This window comes from Centruroides sculpturatus, unplaced genomic scaffold (assembly GCF_000671375.1).
Source record: "Centruroides sculpturatus isolate CEXI.00-Female unplaced genomic scaffold, Cexi_2.0 scaffold1126, whole genome shotgun sequence".
Taxonomy (NCBI): domain Eukaryota; kingdom Metazoa; phylum Arthropoda; class Arachnida; order Scorpiones; family Buthidae; genus Centruroides; species Centruroides sculpturatus.
Window position 1 is genome coordinate 144503 of NW_019385768.1, and position 24567 is coordinate 169069.

At 29.6% G+C, this 24567-nt stretch overlaps 3 protein-coding genes across 3 annotated transcripts; all 3 read right to left on the reverse strand.

The window, feature by feature from the left end:
- Nucleotides 1-1982: 1982 nt before the first annotated feature.
- On the reverse strand, nt 1983-13266 carry LOC111641932. Its single transcript, XM_023388186.1, is given in 16 exon segments — nt 1983-2377; nt 2805-2992; nt 3061-3316; nt 3409-3524; nt 3608-3909; nt 3968-4274; nt 4353-4579; nt 9783-9976; nt 10404-10591; nt 10660-10915; nt 11008-11123; nt 11207-11508; nt 11567-11667; nt 11737-11873; nt 11952-12194; nt 13195-13266. Coding segments are annotated over 15 exon segments (3111 nt in total). The 5' UTR covers nt 12176-12194; nt 13195-13266; the 3' UTR covers nt 1983-2180.
- Nucleotides 13267-15224: 1958 nt separating this feature from the next.
- LOC111641933 (cytochrome P450 18a1-like) lies at nt 15225-16579 on the reverse strand. The gene is made up of 5 exons (XM_023388187.1): nt 16333-16579; nt 16122-16258; nt 15948-16063; nt 15730-15882; nt 15225-15278 (listed from the first exon to the last, which is right to left on the reverse strand). The coding sequence occupies exons 1-5, from the start codon at nt 16545-16547 to the stop codon at nt 15225-15227; spliced, it is 675 nt and encodes a 224-aa protein (XP_023243955.1). The 5' UTR covers nt 16548-16579.
- Nucleotides 16580-17497: 918 nt separating this feature from the next.
- On the reverse strand, nt 17498-22456 carry LOC111641934 (cytochrome P450 2J6-like). Its single transcript, XM_023388188.1, has 8 exons — nt 22242-22456; nt 22109-22167; nt 21857-21957; nt 21490-21791; nt 21283-21398; nt 19862-20117; nt 19608-19795; nt 17498-17592 (listed from the first exon to the last, which is right to left on the reverse strand). Exons 1-8 carry the CDS (start codon nt 22454-22456, stop codon nt 17498-17500), a joined length of 1332 nt encoding a protein of 443 aa, XP_023243956.1.
- Between the last annotated feature and the right edge of the window lie 2111 nt (nt 22457-24567).

Consider the following 24567-nt stretch of genomic DNA (forward strand, 5'->3'; position numbering starts at 1 on the left):
TATAGGGAATGTTTCTGCGTGTTTCATGTTGTTATAGGTTCGCTCATTGTAAGTAATGTAATCGGTTTTGGTTTCGGTTTTCTATGGATACTTACCTATTTAAGTGTTCGTTTGTTAGAAACGTATGTTGCAGATATAAAAAAGAAAATAAAAAGGCATATTCTAATGGAAAGCGCAACTGTACTGAATGAAGTTGCGCGTGTTTTCATTTTTATAAATGAAATAGATAAAATTTTCCAAAATTTACACGTGATGTCTATAACTGTTATATTTCCGGGGGCATGCATTATCTTTCTCTATGTGTTAATTGCTCATTCTTTAACTTTCGAGCTGTTTCTTACAATACTTTTTGTCTCCTGGTTTGGAATTGTAACAGTGATATATGCTTTATACATTACAAGAATTCCATCAAAGGTATGTTGCATTTTCCTTATCAGTTTCTTAAATATTATTTTATAAAAATTTTTAAAAGAATTGTTAAGCAATAATAATTACATAACGATTTTATATTATTATTTTACTTCTTGAGCCATAAATGTTTTAGCAGTACAATAATGTTTGTATTAATTTAAATCTGTTAAACAATTATAATAATTGTTTTCTAATGAAATGTCCCTTTTTTCTTAGATTCAAGAATTTCATTTCTGTATCATGGACGTTTATTTTCAGAACGATCAGTACAATATGAATGTATTATTATTAATTATAACTTGTTTTAAAATTATGCATTTAATATATTTATGAAGATTTTCTCCTGTTTTGTAGTCTTTAATATTATTATATATTGTGAAAAGAAACATTGGATTCAAAAGTAAAAATTTCTTTTTCTTCTGCAAGAAGTCAATCTTAAGTGTAAGTAAATTCAAATTTATCGTTTTGTATACATAATAAATGAAATTTCAGCTGCAAAACTCAAAAATTTGCTTTATTGGAGTTCATTAATAACCTTGAACTAACTCTAACTTACCTCTAGTATGTTAGTGATGTATCACTTTGATATAAGCTGCCACCTCCAATAAAGCACATTTTTAAGTTTATAAATATAAACGTGACATAAATATTTTAAAATCAATTTTCTAGTATATCTTTGAATACGTCACACAATCTCTTGCATTTCTTCTAATCAGAACTTCAGGTGGTGTGGAAAATTGCGATGAAAATGGCCAAATATTGTTGGATTTAACATTCTAATAAATTTTATTATAAAACTAATAATTTCAGTGTTTGTTTTTAACTGTGGTATCCAACTATATGAATTTGAATTGCAAGGATCGTTCATCTTCATTAAAATTGGGATTTGGATACATGAATAACTCTTATAATACGACTCGATTAACAATATGGTGCTACAAAACCTCAGAATTTGTAATTATAATGGTTTCCTCGGAAGTGGTGAGTGTATAAAGCTTAAAGGAAACAAAATTAATATTCGAAATCATACAGAGAAATGGAGCAGGATCATATTTGAAGTTTATTTTTCTACGAATTTCAAGGATATTTAACACCCCCTTTTGTTATGGCTACAGTCTACAGCAAACAGGAGGGCCCGGATTCGATATCGAGTAGATAAATTTCGTATTAGGAAATTGTTCTGGATCATTTGTTCGTGTTATGGAATTATTTTCCATTCCATTATTCCTGCTAATTTGATTCTGTAATAATTAAAATTGAATGTACGTGTTTTCAGTTGTGTTTAATTTGAATGTTATAAATTACGTAAATTTATTCATGCACAATATTATGTGTGACTTGATAATTCTTCTGTTAGCCTAACATTGATACTTTCCACCTAAAACTTTTTCATATCAAGTAAAAATATGTATTCATTTAATAAGTATTTTAGATTTAAGAAGTATATCATGTATCTTTAAGATAAATTTTTAACTATGTAATTCACCTATCCTGATTATAAAACTGCATTTCACATTCTATAAAAATCAAATAAATAGCAAGATAAGAAAATTATTAATTTATAACTGACGGTAATAAAAAGCTACATTATCAAATTAAGAAGTATTTATTGATTTTTATATATTTGTTCAGAAACTCGCGCAAACCGAATGAGTTATTCACTTTTACAATAACTACGCGTAGTGATTAATGAAATCTAATTTTGAATCAATTATAAAAGAAAAATGAATGAAATGTTTTCAGGATTTAGGTATACTGTAATTTAGAATTTATATTGTTAATTCGTTGTGTTCTCTTTCCAAAAAGCACAACTTTTGAGGTTTCGATGCGTAAGCGATTCCAAGTGTTCCTTCCATATCTAAAATTGCTCCTTCTGGTGGTTTGATCGTAAAATTCTGCAAAATATTTGTAAAATACAAAAACAGTTCTGTTTTGGCCAAGGTTTCTCCCGGACAAGACATTTTACCTATCGAATAAAAATTGATGTTTTAATTTTTATATCCCAAGTATATAAAATGAAAATTGAAATTACTGGATTCAAATTTTAATAAAATTTTTAGAATCTACTTTTTGCTATATTTAAAAAGTAAATTTGCGTTATTCCAATAATGCGGCATAACTACCGTTTATAGTTAATTCTTAACATTTATCTCTTTTATAAATGCAACATTTTCTAATTGATACTAATTGAGATTCAATAAAATAAGAATATGTCTATGACTTCAAGTATATATAGACTTTTTTCTTATTATATTACCTTTACATAATATATCATTTCCCAGCTTCACTCGGGAGAATAATAAGGTAAAAAGCAATGTTAAAATTATTGTAATTATTCCGAGTTATAAAACATCGAAAAAATATAAATAATGATACAAACAATAATAACATACCCAACGAAAAAGGGATAAAATAATCGTGTTGAATAAGTTTACTTCCTGTTTCGTCTAAAAATCTTTCTGGACGAAACACTTCGGGATCTTTCCAATAAACTTTATCGTTGTGAGCAGACCAGATATTTGCCAGAACAATACTTCCCTTTGGTATGATGTAACCTTTCAGTGTTGTGTCTTCTTGACAACTGTATAATTAATCACTTTTAGAAAGAAAATTCAGAGATTTTTCTAGAGAAGAAAATATATTACACACCATCTAAGAATATTCAACGGAATAATAGTTCTCCATCGTTGCATTTCATAAATAACAGCTTGAGTAAAAGGAAGTTTAAGACGGTCTCCCCAGGTGGGCCGACGATGTCCTCCTATGTTATCATCTATTTCTTGTTGAACACGATTCTGAATATTTTGATATTTTGCCATAATGAGAAATGCCCATGATAAGCTTTCTTGAACAGTTGCGCTTCCAGCACCAAATAATCCTATTACACTTTGAAGTAGCATTTCCGCTAAGCAAGAAATTTTCAGTCAGGATTTTAGGATAAACAGTAATAATACAGTATGCATTGACTACACCTCTTTAGTAAAAAAAAACACTTACTATCAAAATAAGAATTGATGTTATCCTTTTCTTTCTTTAATTCAATTAAATATCCGTCGATGTAGTCTCTAATACAATTGATATCCAAAGTCTTTTCGTGTTCTTTAACTTCTTTCCTAAAAACAATATATCATATCTTAAGTGTGTATTGAGCATAAATTAATTGTTGCAAAATTTTATATTATTAAAAAATACATACTTTATAAATGTCGTTATGTTGGATGCAGCGGCAATTGCTTTGTTAAAATTAAAGATACCCGAATAATACATAAACGATTTCAACCAAGGAATGAACATTTGAATAGAAGATTGACCGAAAAACTTTGTAACAACATTTAGGCTCTCGTCGAGTAATTTTCTTTCGGGAGAATCATACTCCAATCTTTTTCCAAATAACAAAAAACATACTACATTTGATATACTGGGAGTTAGTATATCAACAGCTCGAAGTGGTTTTCCTTTTAGAGTTTGAATTTTTTTGATGACAAAAGAGATTTCTTCCTGAAAATTTTAATTTTATAAATATTAATCAAATTAACGGACTGAAATAGATTTTTACCGTAATAAATTCTTCCATTCCTCTTCTTCCAAATCCAAGCTCTCGAAGTGTATGAAATACAAATCGACGTTGTTCCAACCATCGTTTTCCTCCAAATCCAGCTATGATTAATAGACATTTTCAAATATTTTCACTATATATGACATTTAGCATTTTCGAATATAACTTGCCTTTGTTATATTTTGTTTTTAAAAATATATCAAATACCATCTGGGGAGGACGAGCAAGCATAAACGAATTGTTTAAACCTTCTTTTATGGAAGAATAATTAGTCAAAACAATTGTGTATCGACTACCTAAATAAACACTACATAACAAAATAGCCTATTCGTTAATCAGGTCAAGAATTAATATATTAATTAAAAAGAAAGATCATTCGTCATACCTAAATATTCCACCGTATTTATCGCGTAACCGATTGAACTTTTGTGGCGCATCTTTTCGAATGAATGGTAAATAACCGACAATTGGTAATCCTATAGGTCCGGGAGGAAAATTTCGTTTCCGATTTCGATATAAAATATAATGAGTAATGTAGGCAACAGTTACTGCTAAAACCAGAGTGGATATCAGAATATTCTTCTGTGCCCATTCTGTCAGTGCTTCCATTGTGATTCAACGTCGCAACCTGTAAATTTTTATCCAAGTTTTAATTTCTTTTAAGTAATACAAATGGAATGCATCATGATATTCTGTATTACTTAAAAGTTCATTATAATTATCAAGCGAGGATTAATTATAGTTCTTCAGAAATAATACCATACAAAATTTTACCGATAAGAACCGATATTCCCGTTTTATCAGATTGTTTCGGGATTACATTAATAAACGAAAGCCCGAACTTTCACCAGAGTGATTAATATTGTTTTTAATGTTATTTTACGATGTTTAACATCAAATAAATTGGAAAATGCGCATTATTATAAAACGGCATTAAAAAAACTCCAACATTTTATGAGAAAAGGAAAACAGTTTAAATTTTTAGTTTACGTTATCAAAGAAATATTATTATTGTATATGAATTTAACTGCTTATCTTCGCGTGATTGGAATTTACGAGGTCTCGGGGATATACGTAGTAACGTAAACTACTGTATTAGATAAAGGTAGCATGCAATGAACATTTTCTAAACTGGCGAAATTAGAAGAAATTAAAAATAAATTGTAATATACTCATTTGCAGTGTATTTTTTAAAAATCACCGAAAATGACGCTTTTTTCTTAAGTTGTATCAAATTACCAGATTACGCAATTATTAACGGTGCCACCTGCTACACCTCCAATGACACTCATTAACGGGATTTTGGGGATAGATGTTATCTCTAAAAACCATCAAGTCTGGTGTTATCAACATCTTTATCGTTCACGAAGATGTTGATGAGTCCCAGACTTGACGCCAGCTCATTTCTTTTTCTGTGTCTATTCTTAAACAGAAGGTTTATGGTCAAAAACGGATCACGAACCACTCAATCACTCCACCTAAAGTTTACGACGAAATAAACAATATCGACACGAGCTTGTTGAGATAGACATCAGCAAACATGGTAAAACGCATGAAAATGTGTCTCAAAGTAGAGGATTAACACTTTTAGCATTTGATATGGGGTAAATCATTCTCCGATTACTTACCTCTCAGTTACATATAGTAGCGTTACCACTCTGTTATTAGATCGTACCTTTTAACTATGTAAGTGGGAGTACTCTTATATTGATAAATTAAATTGTTTTGAAAGTCGTTTTAAGGTCGTAATCTAATAATATGATAAGAAACTGTATGTTATAAGATTAGATTAGGTTATATATCTAATAATATCTATTTAATAATTATTAGATTAGATAATATACAATAACTGATGAATTTAAAATTGCGGGATTTATTTTTGGGAGTGTTAAATACAGAAGCTTAAAATTTACTTGCAATATTCAAATGCAATGTAATAGTATTAAGGACGAATCTATTTTATGTCGCCATTGTATTGAATTTGAATATTTCAAGTAAAAGCTCTCATATTAATTCCTACCATAGAGAGCTCTATGATAGGAATTAATATGTAAACATGTAAAGTATAGTTAAAAAAACGATCTCCCAGATTTTTACATTTTAAGACTTGAGGAACACTGAAAGGTCAACAAATGCAAAAAAATTCGGCGGTTTTATTTCTATGTAAGGATGTTAGTGTGTAGGGGAGCACGATTTTGTTCACCCAGTTTGAAGCCTAATAACTCCTGTGCTTTGTGTCGAAAATTTCTGAAAGTTTGAAGGGAGGTTTTTTTTATTAAGGGGAATCGATCCTATTAAATTTTGGTGATTAACGGTCGAAAGGGTGGGGAGATAAAGGGGGTGGTGTGTATCTCCAGTAGGGTGACGATTTTACTGATTATTAGCATTTACAATTTTCTTATAAAATTTACCCTTACCCTCAAAATTAAACTTTTTGCCATTTTATAATAGTTATAAATATAAAAATTTTTTAAATTAAAATATAACAACAGATTTCGCCACCAAATGTGACCGGAAAAGTTAAGCAACTCGTTGCTGAATTTTTCTGTGACGATGCTTATTTTCTTGATTTATTATTACGGTGACAACCAAAACTTGCTATAGTTGTGGTGTGTCTAATGTGAACCGTATTCACATATTGAATCCTACTGTCGAATCTACTTTCAGTATTCTTATGCCACTACTTTTGAAAGATTCCTTTATTTAATGTTTTCGCTGAATTTTTCATTTTAACCTGATTCCACTAATATTTTTATGAAGTAAATAATAAGATTCGATTAGTTAACTAATAAAAGAATGCGTTCTTTTTCTAATACACTTGAAGTGAACAAATATTTTAGCGATTTTTTGTTTATTTCGATTGAATTTTGATATATAAGGTACTTCAATATTGAATGGTTTTATTAATTTTTTTTATTATTATTTAGAAATTATAAACTTCTGCTGCCAACCGGAAATCACGTTATTTTAATTCAAAAATTTTCCCCTGAAAGTACTTAGATAGATGACCGGCACGACTCCGTTCATTGCAGGAAAGTATAATGTACAGGGGAAAGACACTAATTTCAGGTGGAGAGCGTATGTTTTAAATTAAATAAATTTAAAATATGATTAAATTGCAGCCCCGTATTGTGACGACATTACACTAAATAAGTGCTCGTTTATTTTAAATTTTATTTCTTTAAATTTTCAGAATTACGAATTGACGGATTTCATGTTATTGTAGTTATCAAATACCCGTTAATATAAGTACTGTACGTGATTAAAGAAAAAATTAGAAAATTTAAGAACATAAAGTTAATTAATTAAGTTTCTGAAAATACTTTCTTTATTTTAATGTTGATTTTAAGAAAACTGGTTTTATACAGTACATATGAATGAACTTAATTATTATTATTCAGAAATATAATATTCCCACTTCATCTCTAATATTTGTTTCTCTAATTTATCTTCAGAGAAGCCGAAATACTAAGAATCTTAACTAAAAATCTTACCTAATTAGAAATATTAGATATTTCTAATAAATTAAATGTTAATAAGAAATTTTTATTTCTGTTTATTCATTCAGTATTATTTTTATCTCGATAAAAAGTATAATTTTTGATTTTTTGATACGTAAGGGAGTTCTAATATTCCTTCCAAGTCAACGTTTTCCTCAAACGATTTAATCGAAAATTTTTGCATTACACTAGAAAAAAAGAGAAATACTTCTTGTTTTGCCATACTTTCTCCTACACAAGACATTTTACCTGTAAAACAATAATTATATAATGGATTAAATATATATATATAAACAAACATGTAAGACTATAAATTTAAGGTATATATTTTACAACTGAGAATTAAAATAATAAAAATCGCGTTAATTCATATTCACTTAATATAAATGGTATCCAAGAATTCGTGTTTGAAGGTGCTAAAGTCAAATTGAATAACAAAAATTTAATATATATATAATACAGTATTATATTACATTCAATATTACCTTGCATTTGGAAGCATTTTATACATGAAATACAGCTTTAAAAAGTAAAAAAAAAGGTTTTATTTTGGGGGTTAGGAATGGATTAATCCATTTTATATTGTTTCTTATGGGAAAGTTTGTTTCGGTTTTAGAACAAATTTTTAGGAACGAATTATGTTCGAAAACCGAGGTTTGACTTTATTTGAAATTCTGGCAAAACCAGCCAATTATAATCGCTGATCAAGAAGGGTGATTTGTACTTTCTTTTCCATCTGTACAGCGTTAGCCATTCGATTTCTGTTGATTTCCCTGTACAGGACGAAGTTTTACACTTCTGTAATTTCAGTTAACTCTGATATAGTTGTGTTTAACACTCATTAAAGCTATTTTTTTTTTTTTTGCTTNTTTATGAAGATTTTCTCCTGTTTTGTAGTCTTTAATATTATTATATATTGTGAAAAGAAACATTGGATTCAAAAGTAAAAATTTCTTTTTCTTCTGCAAGAAGTCAATCTTAAGTGTAAGTAAATTCAAATTTATCGTTTTGTATACATAATAAATGAAATTTCAGCTGCAAAACTCAAAAATTTGCTTTATTGGAGTTCATTAATAACCTTGAACTAACTCTAACTTACCTCTAGTATGTTAGTGATGTATCACTTTGATATAAGCTGCCACCTCCAATAAAGCACATTTTTAAGTTTATAAATATAAACGTGACATAAATATTTTAAAATCAATTTTCTAGTATATCTTTGAATACGTCACACAATCTCTTGCATTTCTTCTAATCAGAACTTCAGGTGGTGTGGAAAATTGCGATGAAAATGGCCAAATATTGTTGGATTTAACATTCTAATACATTTTATTATAAAACTAATAATTTCAGTGTTTGTTTTTAACTGTGGTATCCAACTATATGAATTTGAATTGCAAGGATCGTTCATCTTCATTAAAATTGGGATTTGGATACATGAATAACTCTTATAATACAACTCGATTAACAATATGGTGCTACAAAACCTCAGAATTTGTAATTATAATGGTTTCCTCGGAAGTGGTGAGTGTATAAAGCTTAAAGGAAACAAAATTAATATTCGAAATCATACAGAGAAATGGAGCAGGATCATATTTGAAGTTTATTTTTCTACGAATTTCAAGGATATTTAACACCCCCTTTTGTTATGGCTACAGTCTACAGCAAACAGGAGGGCCCGGATTCGATATCGAGTAGATAAATTTCGTATTAGGAAATTGTTCTGGATCATTTGTTCGTGTTATGGAATTATTTTCCATTCCATTATTCCTGCTAATTTGATTCTGTAATAATTAAAATTGAATGTACGTGTTTTCAGTTGTGTTTAATTTGAATGTTATAAATTACGTAAATTTATTCATGCACAATATTATGTGTGACTTGATAATTCTTCTGTTAGCCTAACATTGATACTTTCCACCTAAAACTTTTTCATATCAAGTAAAAATATGTATTCATTTAATAAGTATTTTAGATTTAAGAAGTATATCATGTATCTTTAAGATAAATTTTTAACTATGTAATTCACCTATCCTGATTATAAAACTGCATTTCACATTCTATAAAAATCAAATAAATAGCAAGATAAGAAAATTATTAATTTAGAACTGACGGTAATAAAAAGCTACATTATCAAATTAAGAAGTATTTATTGATTTTTATATATTTGTTCAGAAACTCGCGCAAACCGAATGAGTTATTCACTTTTACAATAACTACGCGTAGTGATTAATGAAATCTAATTTTGAATCAATTATAAAAGAAAAATGAATGAAATGTTTTCAGGATTTAGGTATACTGTAATTTAGAATTTATATTGTTAATTCGTTGTGTTCTCTTTCCAAAAAGCACAACTTTTGAGGTTTCGATGCGTAAGCGATTCCAAGTGTTCCTTCCATATCTAAAATTGCTCCTTCTGGTGGTTTGATCGTAAAATTCTGCAAAATATTTGTAAAATACAAAAACAGTTCTGTTTTGGCCAAGGTTTCTCCCGGACAAGACATTTTACCTATCGAATAAAAATTGATGTTTTAATTTTTATATCCCAAGTATATAAAATGAAAATTGAAATTACTGGATTCAAATTTTAATAAAATTTTTAGAATCTACTTTTTGCTATATTTAAAAAGTAAATTTGCGTTATTCCAATAATGCGGCATAACTACCGTTTATAGTTAATTCTTAACATTTATCTCTTTTATAAATGCAACATTTTCTAATTGATACTAATTGAGATTCAATAAAATAAGAATATGTCTATGACTTCAAGTATATATAGACTTTTTTCTTATTATATTACCTTTACATAATATATCATTTCCCAGCTTCACTCGGGAGAATAATAAGGTAAAAAGCAATGTTAAAATTATTGTAATTATTCCGAGTTATAAAACATCGAAAAAATATAAATAATGATACAAACAATAATAACATACCCAACGAAAAAGGGATAAAATAATCGTGTTGAATAAGTTTACTTCCTGTTTCGTCTAAAAATCTTTCTGGACGAAACACTTCGGGATCTTTCCAATAAACTTTATCGTTGTGAGCAGACCAGATATTTGCCAGAACAATACTTCCCTTTGGTATGATGTAACCTTTCAGTGTTGTGTCTTCTTGACAACTGTATAATTAATCACTTTTAGAAAGAAAATTCAGAGATTTTTCTAGAGAAGAAAATATATTACACACCATCTAAGAATATTCAACGGAATAATAGTTCTCCATCGTTGCATTTCATAAATAACAGCTTGAGTAAAAGGAAGTTTAAGACGGTCTCCCCAGGTGGGCCGACGATGTCCTCCTATGTTATCATCTATTTCTTGTTGAACACGATTCTGAATATTTTGATATTTTGCCATAATGAGAAATGCCCATGATAAGCTTTCTTGAACAGTTGCGCTTCCAGCACCAAATAATCCTATTACACTTTGAAGTAGCATTTCCGCTAAGCAAGAAATTTTCAGTCAGGATTTTAGGATAAACAGTAATAATACAGTATGCATTGACTACACCTCTTTAGTAAAAAAAAACACTTACTATCAAAATAAGAATTGATGTTATCCTTTTCTTTCTTTAATTCAATTAAATATCCGTCGATGTAGTCTCTAATACAATTGATATCCAAAGTCTTTTCGTGTTCTTTAACTTCTTTCCTAAAAACAATATATCATATCTTAAGTGTGTATTGAGCATAAATTAATTGTTGCAAAATTTTATATTATTAAAAAATACATACTTTATAAATGTCGTTATGTTGGATGCAGCGGCAATTGCTTTGTTAAAATTAAAGATACCCGAATAATACATAAACGATTTCAACCAAGGAATGAACATTTGAATAGAAGATTGACCGAAAAACTTTGTAACAACATTTAGGCTCTCGTCGAGTAATTTTCTTTCGGGAGAATCATACTCCAATCTTTTTCCAAATAACAAAAAACATACTACATTTGATATACTGGGAGTTAGTATATCAACAGCTCGAAGTGGTTTTCCTTTTAGAGTTTGAATTTTTTTGATGACAAAAGAGATTTCTTCCTGAAAATTTTAATTTTATAAATATTAATAAAATTAACGGACTGAAATAGATTTTTACCGTAATAAATTCTTCCATTCCTCTTCTTCCAAATCCAAGCTCTCGAAGTGTATGAAATACAAATCGACGTTGTTCCAACCATCGTTTTCCTCCAAATCCAGCTATGATTAATAGACATTTTCAAATATTTTCACTATATATGACATTTAGCATTTTCGAATATAACTTGCCTTTGTTATATTTTGTTTTTAAAAATATATCAAATACCATCTGGGGAGGACGAGCAAGCATAAACGAATTGTTTAAACCTTCTTTTATGGAAGAATAATTAGTCAAAACAATTGTGTATCGACTACCTAAATAAACACTACATAACAAAATAGCCTATTCGTTAATCAGGTCAAGAATTAATATATTAATTAAAAAGAAAGATCATTCGTCATACCTAAATATTCCACCGTATTTATCGCGTAACCGATTGAACTTTTGTGGCGCATCTTTTCGAATGAATGGTAAATAACCGACAATTGGTAATCCTATAGGTCCGGGAGGAAAATTTCGTTTCCGATTTCGATATAAAATATAATGAGTAATGTAGGCAACAGTTACTGCTAAAACCAGAGTGGATATCAGAATATTCTTCTGTGCCCATTCTGTCAGTGCTTCCATTGTGATTCAACGTCGCAACCTGTAAATTTTTATCCAAGTTTTAATTTCTTTTAAGTAATACAAATGGAATGCATCATGATATTCTGTATTACTTAAAAGTTCATTATAATTATCAAGCGAGGATTAATTATAGTTCTTCAGAAATAATACCATACAAAATTTTACCGATAAGAACCGATATTCCCGTTTTATCAGATTGTTTCGGGATTACATTAATAAACGAAAGCCCGAACTTTCACCAGAGTGATTAATATTGTTTTTAATGTTATTTTACGATGTTTAACATCAAATAAATTGGAAAATGCGCATTATTATAAAACGGCATTAAAAAAACTCCAACATTTTATGAGAAAAGGAAAACAGTTTAAATTTTTAGTTTACGTTATCAAAGAAATATTATTATTGTATATGAATTTAACTGCTTATCTTCGCGTGATTGGAATTTACGAGGTCTCGGGGATATACGTAGTAACGTAAACTACTGTATTAGATAAAGGTAGCATGCAATGAACATTTTCTAAACTGGCGAAATTAGAAGAAATTAAAAATAAATTGTAATATACTCATTTGCAGTGTATTTTTTAAAAATCACCGAAAATGACGCTTTTTTCTTAAGTTGTATCAAATTACCAGATTACGCAATTATTAACGGTGCCACCTGCTACACCTCCAATGACACTCATTAACGGGATTTTGGGGATAGATGTTATCTCTAAAAACCATCAAGTCTGGTGTTATCAACATCTTTATCGTTCACGAAGATGTTGATGAGTCCCAGACTTGACGCCAGCTCATTTCTTTTTCTGTGTCTATTCTTAAACAGAAGGTTTATGGTCAAAAACGGATCACGAACCACTCAATCACTCCACCTAAAGTTTACGACGAAATAAACAATATCGACACGAGCTTGTTGAGATAGACATCAGCAAACATGGTAAAACGCATGAAAATGTGTCTCAAAGTAGAGGATTAACACTTTTAGCATTTGATATGGGGTAAATCATTCTCCGATTACTTACCTCTCAGTTACATATAGTAGCGTTACCACTCTGTTATTAGATCGTACCTTTTAACTATGTAAGTGGGAGTACTCTTACATTGATAAATTAAATTGTTTTGAAAGTCGTTTTAAGGTCGTAATCTAATAATATGATAAGAAACTGTATGTTATAAGATTAGATTAGGTTATATATCTAATAATATCTATTTAATAATTATTAGATTAGATAATATACAATAACTGATGAATTTAAAATTGCGGGATTTATTTTTGGGAGTGTTAAATACAGAAGCTTAAAATTTACTTGCAATATTCAAATGCAATGTAATAGTATTAAGGACGAATCTATTTTATGTCGCCATTGTATTGAATTTGAATATTTCAAGTAAAAGCTCTCATATTAATTCCTACCATAGAGAGCTCTATGATAGGAATTAATATGTAAACATGTAAAGTATAGTTAAAAAAAACGATCTCCCAGATTTTTACATTTTAAGACTTGAGGAACACTGAAAGGTCAACAAATGCAAAAAAATTCGGCGGTTTTATTTCTATGTAAGGATGTTAGTGTGTAGGGGAGCACGATTTTGTTCACCCAGTTTGAAGCCTAATAACTCCTGTGCTTTGTGTCGAAAATTTCTGAAAGTTTGAAGGGAGGTTTTTTATTAAGGGGAATCGATCCTATTAAATTTTGGTGATTAACGGTCGAAAGGGTGGGGAGATAAAGGGGGTGGTGTGTATCTCCAGTAGGGTGACGATTTTACTGATTATTAGCATTTACAATTTTCTTATAAAATTTACCCTTACCCTCAAAATTAAACTTTTTGCCATTTTATAATAGTTATAAATATAAAAATTTTTTAAATTAAAATATAACAACAGATTTCGCCACCAAATGTGACCGGAAAAGTTAAGCAACTCGTTGCTGAATTTTTCTGTGACGATGCTTATTTTCTTGATTTATTATTACGGTGACAACCAAAACTTGCTATAGTTGTGGTGTGTCTAATGTGAACCGTATTCACATATTGAATCCTACTGTCGAATCTACTTTCAGTATTCTTATGCCACTACATTTTATACATAATTTTATAACAACAGATGTCGCCACTAAATGTGACCGGAAAAGTTAAGCAACTCGTTGCTGAATTTTTCTGTGACGATGCTTATTTTCTTGATTTATTATTACGGTTACAACCAAAACTTTCTATAGTTGTAGTGTGTCTAATGTGAACCGTATTCACATATTGAATCCTACTGTCGAATCTACTTTCAGTATTCTTATGCCACTACTTTTGAAAGATTCCTTTATTTAATGTTTTCGCTGAATTTTTCATTTTAACCTGATTCCACTAATATTTTTATGAAGTAAATAATAAGATTCGATTAGTTAACTAATAAAAGAATGCGTTCTTTTTCTAATACACTTGAAGTGAACAAATATTTTAGCGATTTTTTGTTTATTTCGATTGAATTTTGATATATAAGGTACTTCAATATTGAATGGTTTTATTAATTTTTTTTATTATTATTTAGAAATTATAAACTTCTGCTGCCAACCGGAAATCACGTTATTTTAATTCAAAAATTTTCCCCTGAAAGTACTTAGATAGATGACCGGCACGACTCCGTTCATTGCAGGAAAGTATAATGTACAGGGGAAAGACACTAATTTCAGGTGGAGAGCGTATGTTTTAAATTAAATAAATTTAAAATATGATTAAATTGCAGCCCCGTATTGTGACGACATTACACTAAATAAGTGCTCGTTTATTTTAAATTTTATTTCTTTAAATTTTCAGAATTACGAATTGACGGATTTCATGTTATTGTAGTTATCAAATACCCGTTAATATAAGTACTGTACGTGATTAAAGAAAAAATTAGAAAATTTAAGAACATAAAGTTAATTAATTAAGTTTCTGAAAATACTTTCTTTATTTTAATGTTGATTTTAAGAAAACGGGTTTTATACAGTACATATGAATGAACGTAATTATTATTATTCAGAAATATAATATTCCCACTTCATCTCTAGTATTTGTTTCTTTAATTTATCTTCAGAGAAGCCGAAATACTAAGAATCTTAACTAAAAATCTTACCTAATTAGAAATATTAGATATTTGTAATAAATTAAATGTTAATAAGAAATTTTTATTTCTGTTTATTCATTCAGTATTATTTTTATCTCGATAAAAAGTATAATTTTTGATTTTTTGATACGTAAGGGAGTTCTAATATTCCTTCCAAGTCAACGTTTTCCTNCATCTCTAATATTTGTTTCTCTAATTTATCTTCAGAGAAGCCGAAATACTAAGAATCTTAACTAAAAATCTTACCTAATTAGAAATATTAGATATTTCTAATAAATTAAATGTTAATAAGAAATTTTTATTTCTGTTTATTCATTCAGTATTATTTTTATCTCGATAAAAAGTATAATTTTTGATTTTTTGATACGTAAGGGAGTTCTAATATTCCTTCCAAGTCAACGTTTTCCTCAAACGATTTAATCGAAAATTGTTGCATTACACTAGAAAAAAAGAGAAATACTAGCAATTTCCTTTCCGGTGAATTATATTCTAATCTTCTACCGAATATCAAAGAACAAATTACATTTGATACACTCGGAATCGTCAATTCTTTCGATATACAAGGTTTGCCGTTTAAAGCTTTCAACTCGTTGATAAAGTGTGATAGTTCTTCCTGGATATTTACACAGTTAGCAATTTCTTAAGAAATAAAATTTACATTTACTATATATCTCTTACCGTAATATATCCCTCCATTTTGTTTTTGCCGAATCCGAGATCACGTAATACGTGTAACATGAACCGACGTTGCTCTATCCAATACTTACCACCGAATCCAGCTATAAAAACGTTTCACCCGCTTAAAAATTATTCGAGTAACAGAAAAAATACGCAGTTTATTAATTAACTTACTTTTCGTCGAATCAAATTCATTTAAAACATCGAGTGGTAAATTTGGGGGTCGAGAGAGAAGATTTGGATTATTTAAACCTTCTTTCACGGAAGAATAATCATTTAGAACAACCGTATATTTACTACCTAAATAGAAACTAAAAGAAAATAAACGTGTCTAAATGTTTTTTTAAAAAGGCAAACGTACTGTACAATAATTATAGGAACTCACCCGAATATTCCTCCGTATATTTTCTGTAGTTTACATAATTTTTCATGAGCATCTTTACTTAAAAACGGTAAGTATCCAACAATTGGCAATCCAATAGGACCGGGAGGATAATTTTTATTTTTTCTTAATAGCCAACGAATGAGATAGATAAGAATTACTGCAATAAGTAGTGAATGTAATGAATTTTTTAATGTCCATTCTTTTGGTACTTCCATACTTAAATAAACGGAATTATAACAACGATTTAATAGCGGGTTTATTCTATTGTGTTGTTATCATTGTGCTCAAAGTTTAATTTATTAGATATTTAATTTAGTAAGATTAGATTATGAGAGATAAAAACAAAATATTGTGCATATGTTACTGTGAATGACCGATATCTGGCGAATGTCAACGTTCTCCGGTGAATGTCAGCATTCACACAGTCGTTTCGTGTATGTACGAAATATTTGCTAAATATCATTTCTCACTTACACCGGCAAATGTCGACATTCGGCATGCACTGATGGTGAATGTTGAATAAAAATATTTTTATTTCATTAAGATAAAAATGCAACTTTTTAATATGTCAAAATAGGAGAAAGCTTAAGTAACAGCACATGTAAAAAACTGTTGAACCTAAAATGAACAGTACGTTCTAAATCATNAGAATTTTGACGTTCATTCTATGGGTTATTTACAAAAATGTTTTAAAATCAGTTGTTCAGTGAACACTGGTGGGCCCCTCTTGGTCAGTCTGGATGGGCCTCAGAGAGCGGGAAGAATTTAAAATACAAAAAAAGTCTTAAAAATTTATAGAACTACAAGTTTTTCAAATTGCAGCCCAATAAGACAACATAGAATGATTAAAATAACAAAAGTACAATTCCAATTACACCGTTACACTTTAAACTTTAATAAAAAAATTATTTAATATTTTCATTATTTCGTTTCTACAGTTAACGTAACACAGATAATGTTACATTAAAATTAAATTCAAATGTTATTTTATACGACAGTATTCAGTATTAATAAGTGGTGTAATTAAATATTATATATTAAAATATCAGATCAAAATCGTATTCTGTTTATAATTGTTTAATTTCTAGTTAAAATTTCGTGTAAGTAATGAAGAAAGTTACTTCGTAACATAACTAAATATTAATTTTATGTAAATTTTTTATTGCTAGTGTTTAAAGATTCCTTTGAAAGTTAGACGATTCTTCATAAAGTACATCTTTGAATAATTATGATGGTTCATTGTTGCTGCTGTAGATGGAACTAAAAAACATGTTTTAATTTATTATTGATTTATTTATATTATTTTATGAAATTATAAAAATAATAATTATTTACATTATATCCTGTTTTACGCGAGGGACCATCAGAAGCCATTCTCACGTTGTGGTTTCGGTTTCATTAGGTAATGTCAAGAGTTTCTGTTTTTATACAACTCGCATACTGTAAACACAAGACATTTTCTATGCTTTTGACTTATATAACTATTAATTTTTCTATACAATGAATTTCATAATAAAAATAGTAAGCTTGTGCATTAATAGTCAGAATTACTCTCATGCATCAAAATGTTATTCTAAACGTTCGTTATCCACGAAAACAAAAATTTTCGTATATCAACCTCGCATAAAATAAGATTCTGCTGTATTTATAAATAACTAAAATACGTTAAATTAATTACTTTTTCCTTTAGTTTCAATTCAAATTCTTCATCCGGGATTAACGTGTTTTCTTTTGTTTGTTGAGAGAATAATATTATTTATCAAACAGGTTTTTCATTGTTTGCATATTTTGAAAGATTTAAATCTAAATCTCCACTTGAAATTCTTTTACCTACTACAGACTCTTGAGTTTTTGTTCCCTCCTCGCATATATTCATAACTTCTGTTCGTATTTTGTTTTTATTTAATATAGGATAAGTTTCATTTGTTTGTTTATCTATATTTTCCAACTCTCTTGTAGGAGTCACGAGTTCATTGCTTGATTCTCCGTGGTTTTTAGCATAGTTTTCTTCAATACCTGATCCTTGTTGGAGATGACTTTCAAATTCTTTATCATACAAACAACTTGAACTATATATTACATTGATGGATTCTAAAAGACTGCTGAAATTTAATCCATCTATTGAAGATGAACCATCCGCATTGTTTCTATTGTAGCTTTCACACTGTGAATCCTCATTGCTTTTATTGTAACTTTCACACTGTGAATTCGCATTGTTTATATTGTAACTTTCATACTGTGAACTGTAATAATTAAATTACGGTAATATATATTTAGAAATATTCGAATTTTATGGCTGATGAAAATTATATATATTAAATAATTCAGAATCATTGTATTGATTTAGAATTGTTTAAATTATTTTGTTGGGTTGCGCTGGATGTCAAATATGTGCTAAATGATCACGTTTACGGACGTTTAAAAGAAAACTTGCGTAAAGAGCGTATTTTAATTAATGAAGACATTCAAAAACATTTATTTCAGTGACTCTGATAGCATCAAAAGATTTTTATGTAGCAATTTTTCAGAAACTAGCAAGTGAAGTGAATTAGGATTTTGACTGTTAATTAGAAATTAGCAAGTCAAAATCCCTATAAACTTTCAGACAACTGTCTAAATATTTATAGGGATTTTGGTGAAAAATAAGCATTGTATGTTACAATTTTTTTTTTTTTTTCATTTTTCAGCAAATGTCTGATTGTAACCAAATTATCGATTTTCATTCGTATTAGGGATATATTTTTTTTCTAATTTTTTAAAAATGTATTAAAAGCTTTGTGTGATTTTTAATACTATTGCAAGAAAAACGATGTAAAATCCAACAACGAATAGAGTAATTTTTCCGATTACAATTTTCAAAATTGCGTGTGGAACCATGTGTTAGAATATTTTATTTTAAGAACTTTATATATAATTAATGGAAAAATGCTTAATTGTGAGGGTAGAGACGAGTTTACTTTTTATTTTTTAATGTAAATTCTAATAACTAATAAAATTTTTATTAAGTCCGACCCCACTTTAAATATAGCATGTGACCCCCTCTATTTTTAACCACCAAAATATAATCCACATAATACGCAAACCTCGCTGCAAAATTTCAGAAATTTTCGGCAAAAAGCACAGAAGTCATTAATCTTTAAATTAGGTGAGCAAAATCGTGCCTGTACACACTAACATCCATACATACAGAAAACAAAAACCCTTAATTTTTTTTTTTTTTTTTTGCATTTTACGACGTTTCGCTTCAATCAACTAATAAAAACGGGTAAACATACCTAATGAAAAAGGTATATATAACTCATGACGAATCACTTTCTTTCCTGTTGCATCTAGAAATCTTTCTGGACGAAATATTTCGGGATCCTTCCAGTAATCTTTATCGTTATGTACAGACCATATATTAGCAATCACGATACTTCCTTTAGGGATTGATAGTCCTTGTATTGTAGTTTCTTCTATACAACTAAAATTTCCTAATATTAATTTTAATATTTAATTTTCATTAAAATATTATAGAGAAAAATATTACTGTCTCATCAAATTAAGTGCTACAAGTGTTCTCCATCGTTGAATTTCGTAAATTACAGCTTGCGTGTAGGGAAGATTTACGTGATCGGCCCATGTTAGTTGTCGAATTCTTCCAATTACGTCATCGATTTCCTGTTGTACGCGTTTTTGAACATCTTGGTATTTAGCCATAATAAGAAAAGCCCAATTTAATGTTTCGTGTACTGTTCTACTCCCAGCAACCAACAGGAGTTGTAAAGTTTGCTTCATCATACTTCCTAGAAGTAAATTATTTTAAATTGCACTCCATCCATTATTATTAAAAAATGATAATTTACTCAATGAAGATAGAAAAAGCATTGACACGATGCTTTTTTTGACAAGTTGTCTGAGAATAACGACTCGTAATTTCCTATCCTCTCCATTTGAAAAAACCTTGTTTATTTAGTCATTAATTAATATAAATGAGCCACAAAGCAATTAGATTGTATTGATAGGATAAGGCAATATAAAACAAGAGCTATCTATCAAGGTGGTGTCTGTCAGGAGAACTTTCTATGGAAAAGTGACCCCTATTTAGGTGTTACATTCGTGAAGAAAACCCAGGAAACATCGTGTGAACTCGCAGCTAACTTCCAATGTTTAGTGGTTTTACCCACTCGACCACTTCTGGACACTCTCAAAATAATTACAACAAGCGAATGATAATGTACTTTTTCATAAACGAAAACGTAAAATTTTATCTTAAGGTGTATCTTATTACAATGAAAAATGTTTTCTGCAATTCAATAGCCTTCCAGTTGTAGTGATCTAATGTAAAAATAAGTTCTAAAACAATTTACGAAAGTCTTTATTGTCGTAATAAACTACATCTGAGGATAACAGACTGGTATTTTGTTTATTCCTAATTGAAAAACTTATTTCATAGATCTTATCTAGAAATATTTTCTTTGTTTTTGAAAAAAATTTCGAACACACTTTTCAATTTAAGAACAAAATATCGATGTGTTTATTGTGATGTTGTTACAATGCTCTTAAGTTTAGTAGTGTCTTGCCCCTGTGCATCACACTTTACATTTTAACAATGAAGTTATGGCGGTTATCTATCTAACTGCGTTCAGGAGAAAACTTCGAATTAAAATAACGTGTCTACCTGTTTAAATCTTAACATCTTATATAATTAATCGGGGCCTCCTTTCCCTAAGGTTTCCATATCTTGTCTCGAGTTTCATCTATCTAACTCCGTTCTCGAGATCAAGGAAGGATATACAGAGAGAAAAACAGACGAATGCCAATGGGAATTTATAGGTCTACACTTTTTGAATGGAATATTTCTTTATCGACATGTGCAAATTATAGTTTATAATATTTATGATAAGTCGTTTATTATGCAATTTTTCTTCATATTATATCGTATTAATAAAATAAATATAATTATATTACTGTTAAAGTAAGACTTGGAATCTTCTTTTCTTTTCTTCAATTCGATTAAGTATCCATCGATGTAATCTCGAATATTATTAACATCCAAAGTCTTTTCGTGATTATCAATTTCTATTCTGAGAAAATCAAAACACAGAAAAATATTAGAAAATGGTATTTTAAAGTTTAATATTCAGAGAATTAAAATATAATTTTTAAAAGTCATACTCTTCAAAAGTACTTATTTTCTTGGCTGCCTCGAAACCCTTTTTGGAATTAAAGAAGTTCGTTGACATTACGATGGGTTTTAACCATGGCATATACACTTGGATTGACGTTTGAGTTAGAACTTTCGAAATGTCACTCAGGCTTTGATCAAGCAATTTCCTCTCCGGTGAATTATATTCTAATCTTCTACCGAATATCAAAGAACAAATTACATTGGATACACTCGGAATCGTCAATTCTTTCGGTATACAAGGTTTGCCGTTTAAAGCTTTCAACTCGTTGATAAAGTGTGATAGTTCTTCCTGGATATTTACACAGTTAGCAATTTCTTAAGAAATAAAATTTACATTTACTATATATCTCTTACCGTAATATATCCCTCCATTTTGTTTTTGCCGAATCCGAGATCACGTAATACGTGTAACATGAACCGACGTTGCTCTATCCAATACTTACCACCGAATCCAGCTATAAAAACGTTTCACCCGCTTAAAAATTATTCGAGTTACAGAAAAATTACGCAGTTTATTATTTAACTTACTTTTCGTTGAATCAAATTCATTTAAAACGTCGAGTGGTAAATTTGGGGGTCGAGAGAGAAGATTTGGATTATTTAAACCTTCTTTCACAGAAGAATAACCATTTAGAACAACCGTATATTTACTACCTAAATAGAAACTAAAAGAAAATAAACGTGTCTAAATGTTTTTTTAAAAAGGCAAACGTACTGTACAATAATTATAGGAACTCACCCGAATATTCCTCCGTATATTTTCTGTAGTTTACATAATTTTTCATGAGCATCTTTACTTAAAAACGGTAAGTATCCAACAATTGGCAATCCAATAGGACCGGGAGGATAATTTTTATTTTTTCTTAATAGCCAACGAATGAGATAGATAAGAATTACTGCAATAAGTAGTGAATGTAATGAATTTTTTAATGTCCATTCTTTTGGTACTTCCATACTTAAATAAACGGAATTATAACAACGATTTAATAGCGGGTTTATTCTATTGTGTTGTTATCATTGTGCTCAAAGTTTAATTTATTAGATATTTAATTTAGTAAGATTAGATTATGAGAGATAAAAACAAAATATTGTGCATATGTTACTGTGAATGACCGATATCTGGCGAATGTCAACGTTCTCCGGTGAATGTCAGCACTCACACAGTCGTTTCGTGTATGTACGAAATATTTGCTAAATATCATTATTTCTCACTTACACCGGCAAATGTCGACATTCGGCATGCACTGATGGTGAATGTTGAATAAAAATATTTTTATTTCATTAAGATAAAAATGCAACTTTTTAATATGTCAAAATAGGAGAAAGCTTAAGTAACAGCACATGTAAAAAACTGTTGAACCTAAAATGAACAGTACGTTCTAAATCATTAAAGAAAATAATACAATAATAAACTTACACATAAATTATGTGATTGACGTTGTACAATCATATTTATTGCTATAACTTAAACTGTTATGGCACTTTGAGTCCCTTGCTTTTACACTTGCATTTATTCGTGGAACACCTCTTTTTGCAATGACAGCATGTACAGTCGACCACCCTATAACACTGTAGATAATTCCGTGTTATATGAATTCCATGTTGTACGAGTCACTTAGATTTTACAAATACGTGAGCTGTTCACAGCCCGGCACACGTATTTGTAAAATCTAAGTGACTCGTACAACATGGAATTCGTATAACACGGAATTATCTACAGTGTTATAGGAGGGGTCTACTGTATAGCCTTACCCTCCACTTTTCGAATTAGCTGTAACTGCTTCTCTCAGCGATATTTCTTGAGTAGAAACCTCATCTATGAAAAGTAACTTTTCTTTACAAATTACGAACTGATTACGTTATTACGTAATTACGAATTGATCTGTTAATGGTGTCTTTTATTCAGATATTGACGACGCCTTACCAACGACCCCCTCTCATCCTCCGTTACTCGACCTGACTAACCGATCCCACCTCACGGGATCAAAAGAACAAAAACACCATTTAGTGACAAAGTGGGCGATTTCCACCAAACCGTTGCCGGGAAAAGAGGTATGATCCTGTCTTACCTCTGACTACCCACAAAGGATTTGTGGGTAGTCAGAATTCTCTTAGATCGGAAAATTCATTCACTGTATATGTTTAAAACGTGAATTTAACTGATATAATTAGTTCTCAGGGAATAGAACTCCATTTACATATACAGTATACATTTATCAAACTATCAATACATTTGATTTCTTAATGTATGTGTTACTGTGAAAGACCGAAATTAGAGAATGTCGATATTCTCCGGTGAATGTCGACACACAAAATACGTCGGTGAAAGACCGAATATTTGGTTATATTATTATACATTCGAACAATCGCCGGTGTATGTCGACAAGCACAGATAAGCTTTGGTGGAGGTCGAAACGACACCCGAAAAGCCGATGTCGACAGAGAGGCGACAGACCGATCTAAGAGAATTCTATCCAACGATCCTCTTCATTTTTTCTTTTCCCGTATTTACAAGTCTAAATATTGGATGTAACGATCGCCTGCCGACTTTTACAAAACATTGTTGTAATAAAGAGAGCAACGAGACTAAAATTTCCAAGTGCTCCGATTAGACAGCTCATAACTCGTGTCTTCGTTCCAGTATCTACCATAGATCTAGACTACGCGACTATACAGGGTCCGATTGGGATCCATTTTGCCAAGGAGGACAAAAGACTGGGGAACAAAGTTTATAATCACACATTAAAGTACAAAATATTGAAAATGATAATATTTGTATTCAGAAAAGTCACGAAGAAACTAGAAGTTCGCAGATAGCCTCTAGTCCAAGTATACTAATCATAATAAATAATGTGACATCTAGTACATTAGATGTCACAATAAATAATTGCTCGTTGTTTTCTGCTTTTTTACTCTCTTAAGTAAATTTTGCTTACTTATCTTAAGTAAAGAAATTTATTTTGTAGTATTAATAGTCAAACTGTCCGAGCTTCTTTCTTTATCTTTCATCTATTTTTCACCTTTACTGTACAACAGAAATTTCTGATCTTTCGATTTTCTGTTTT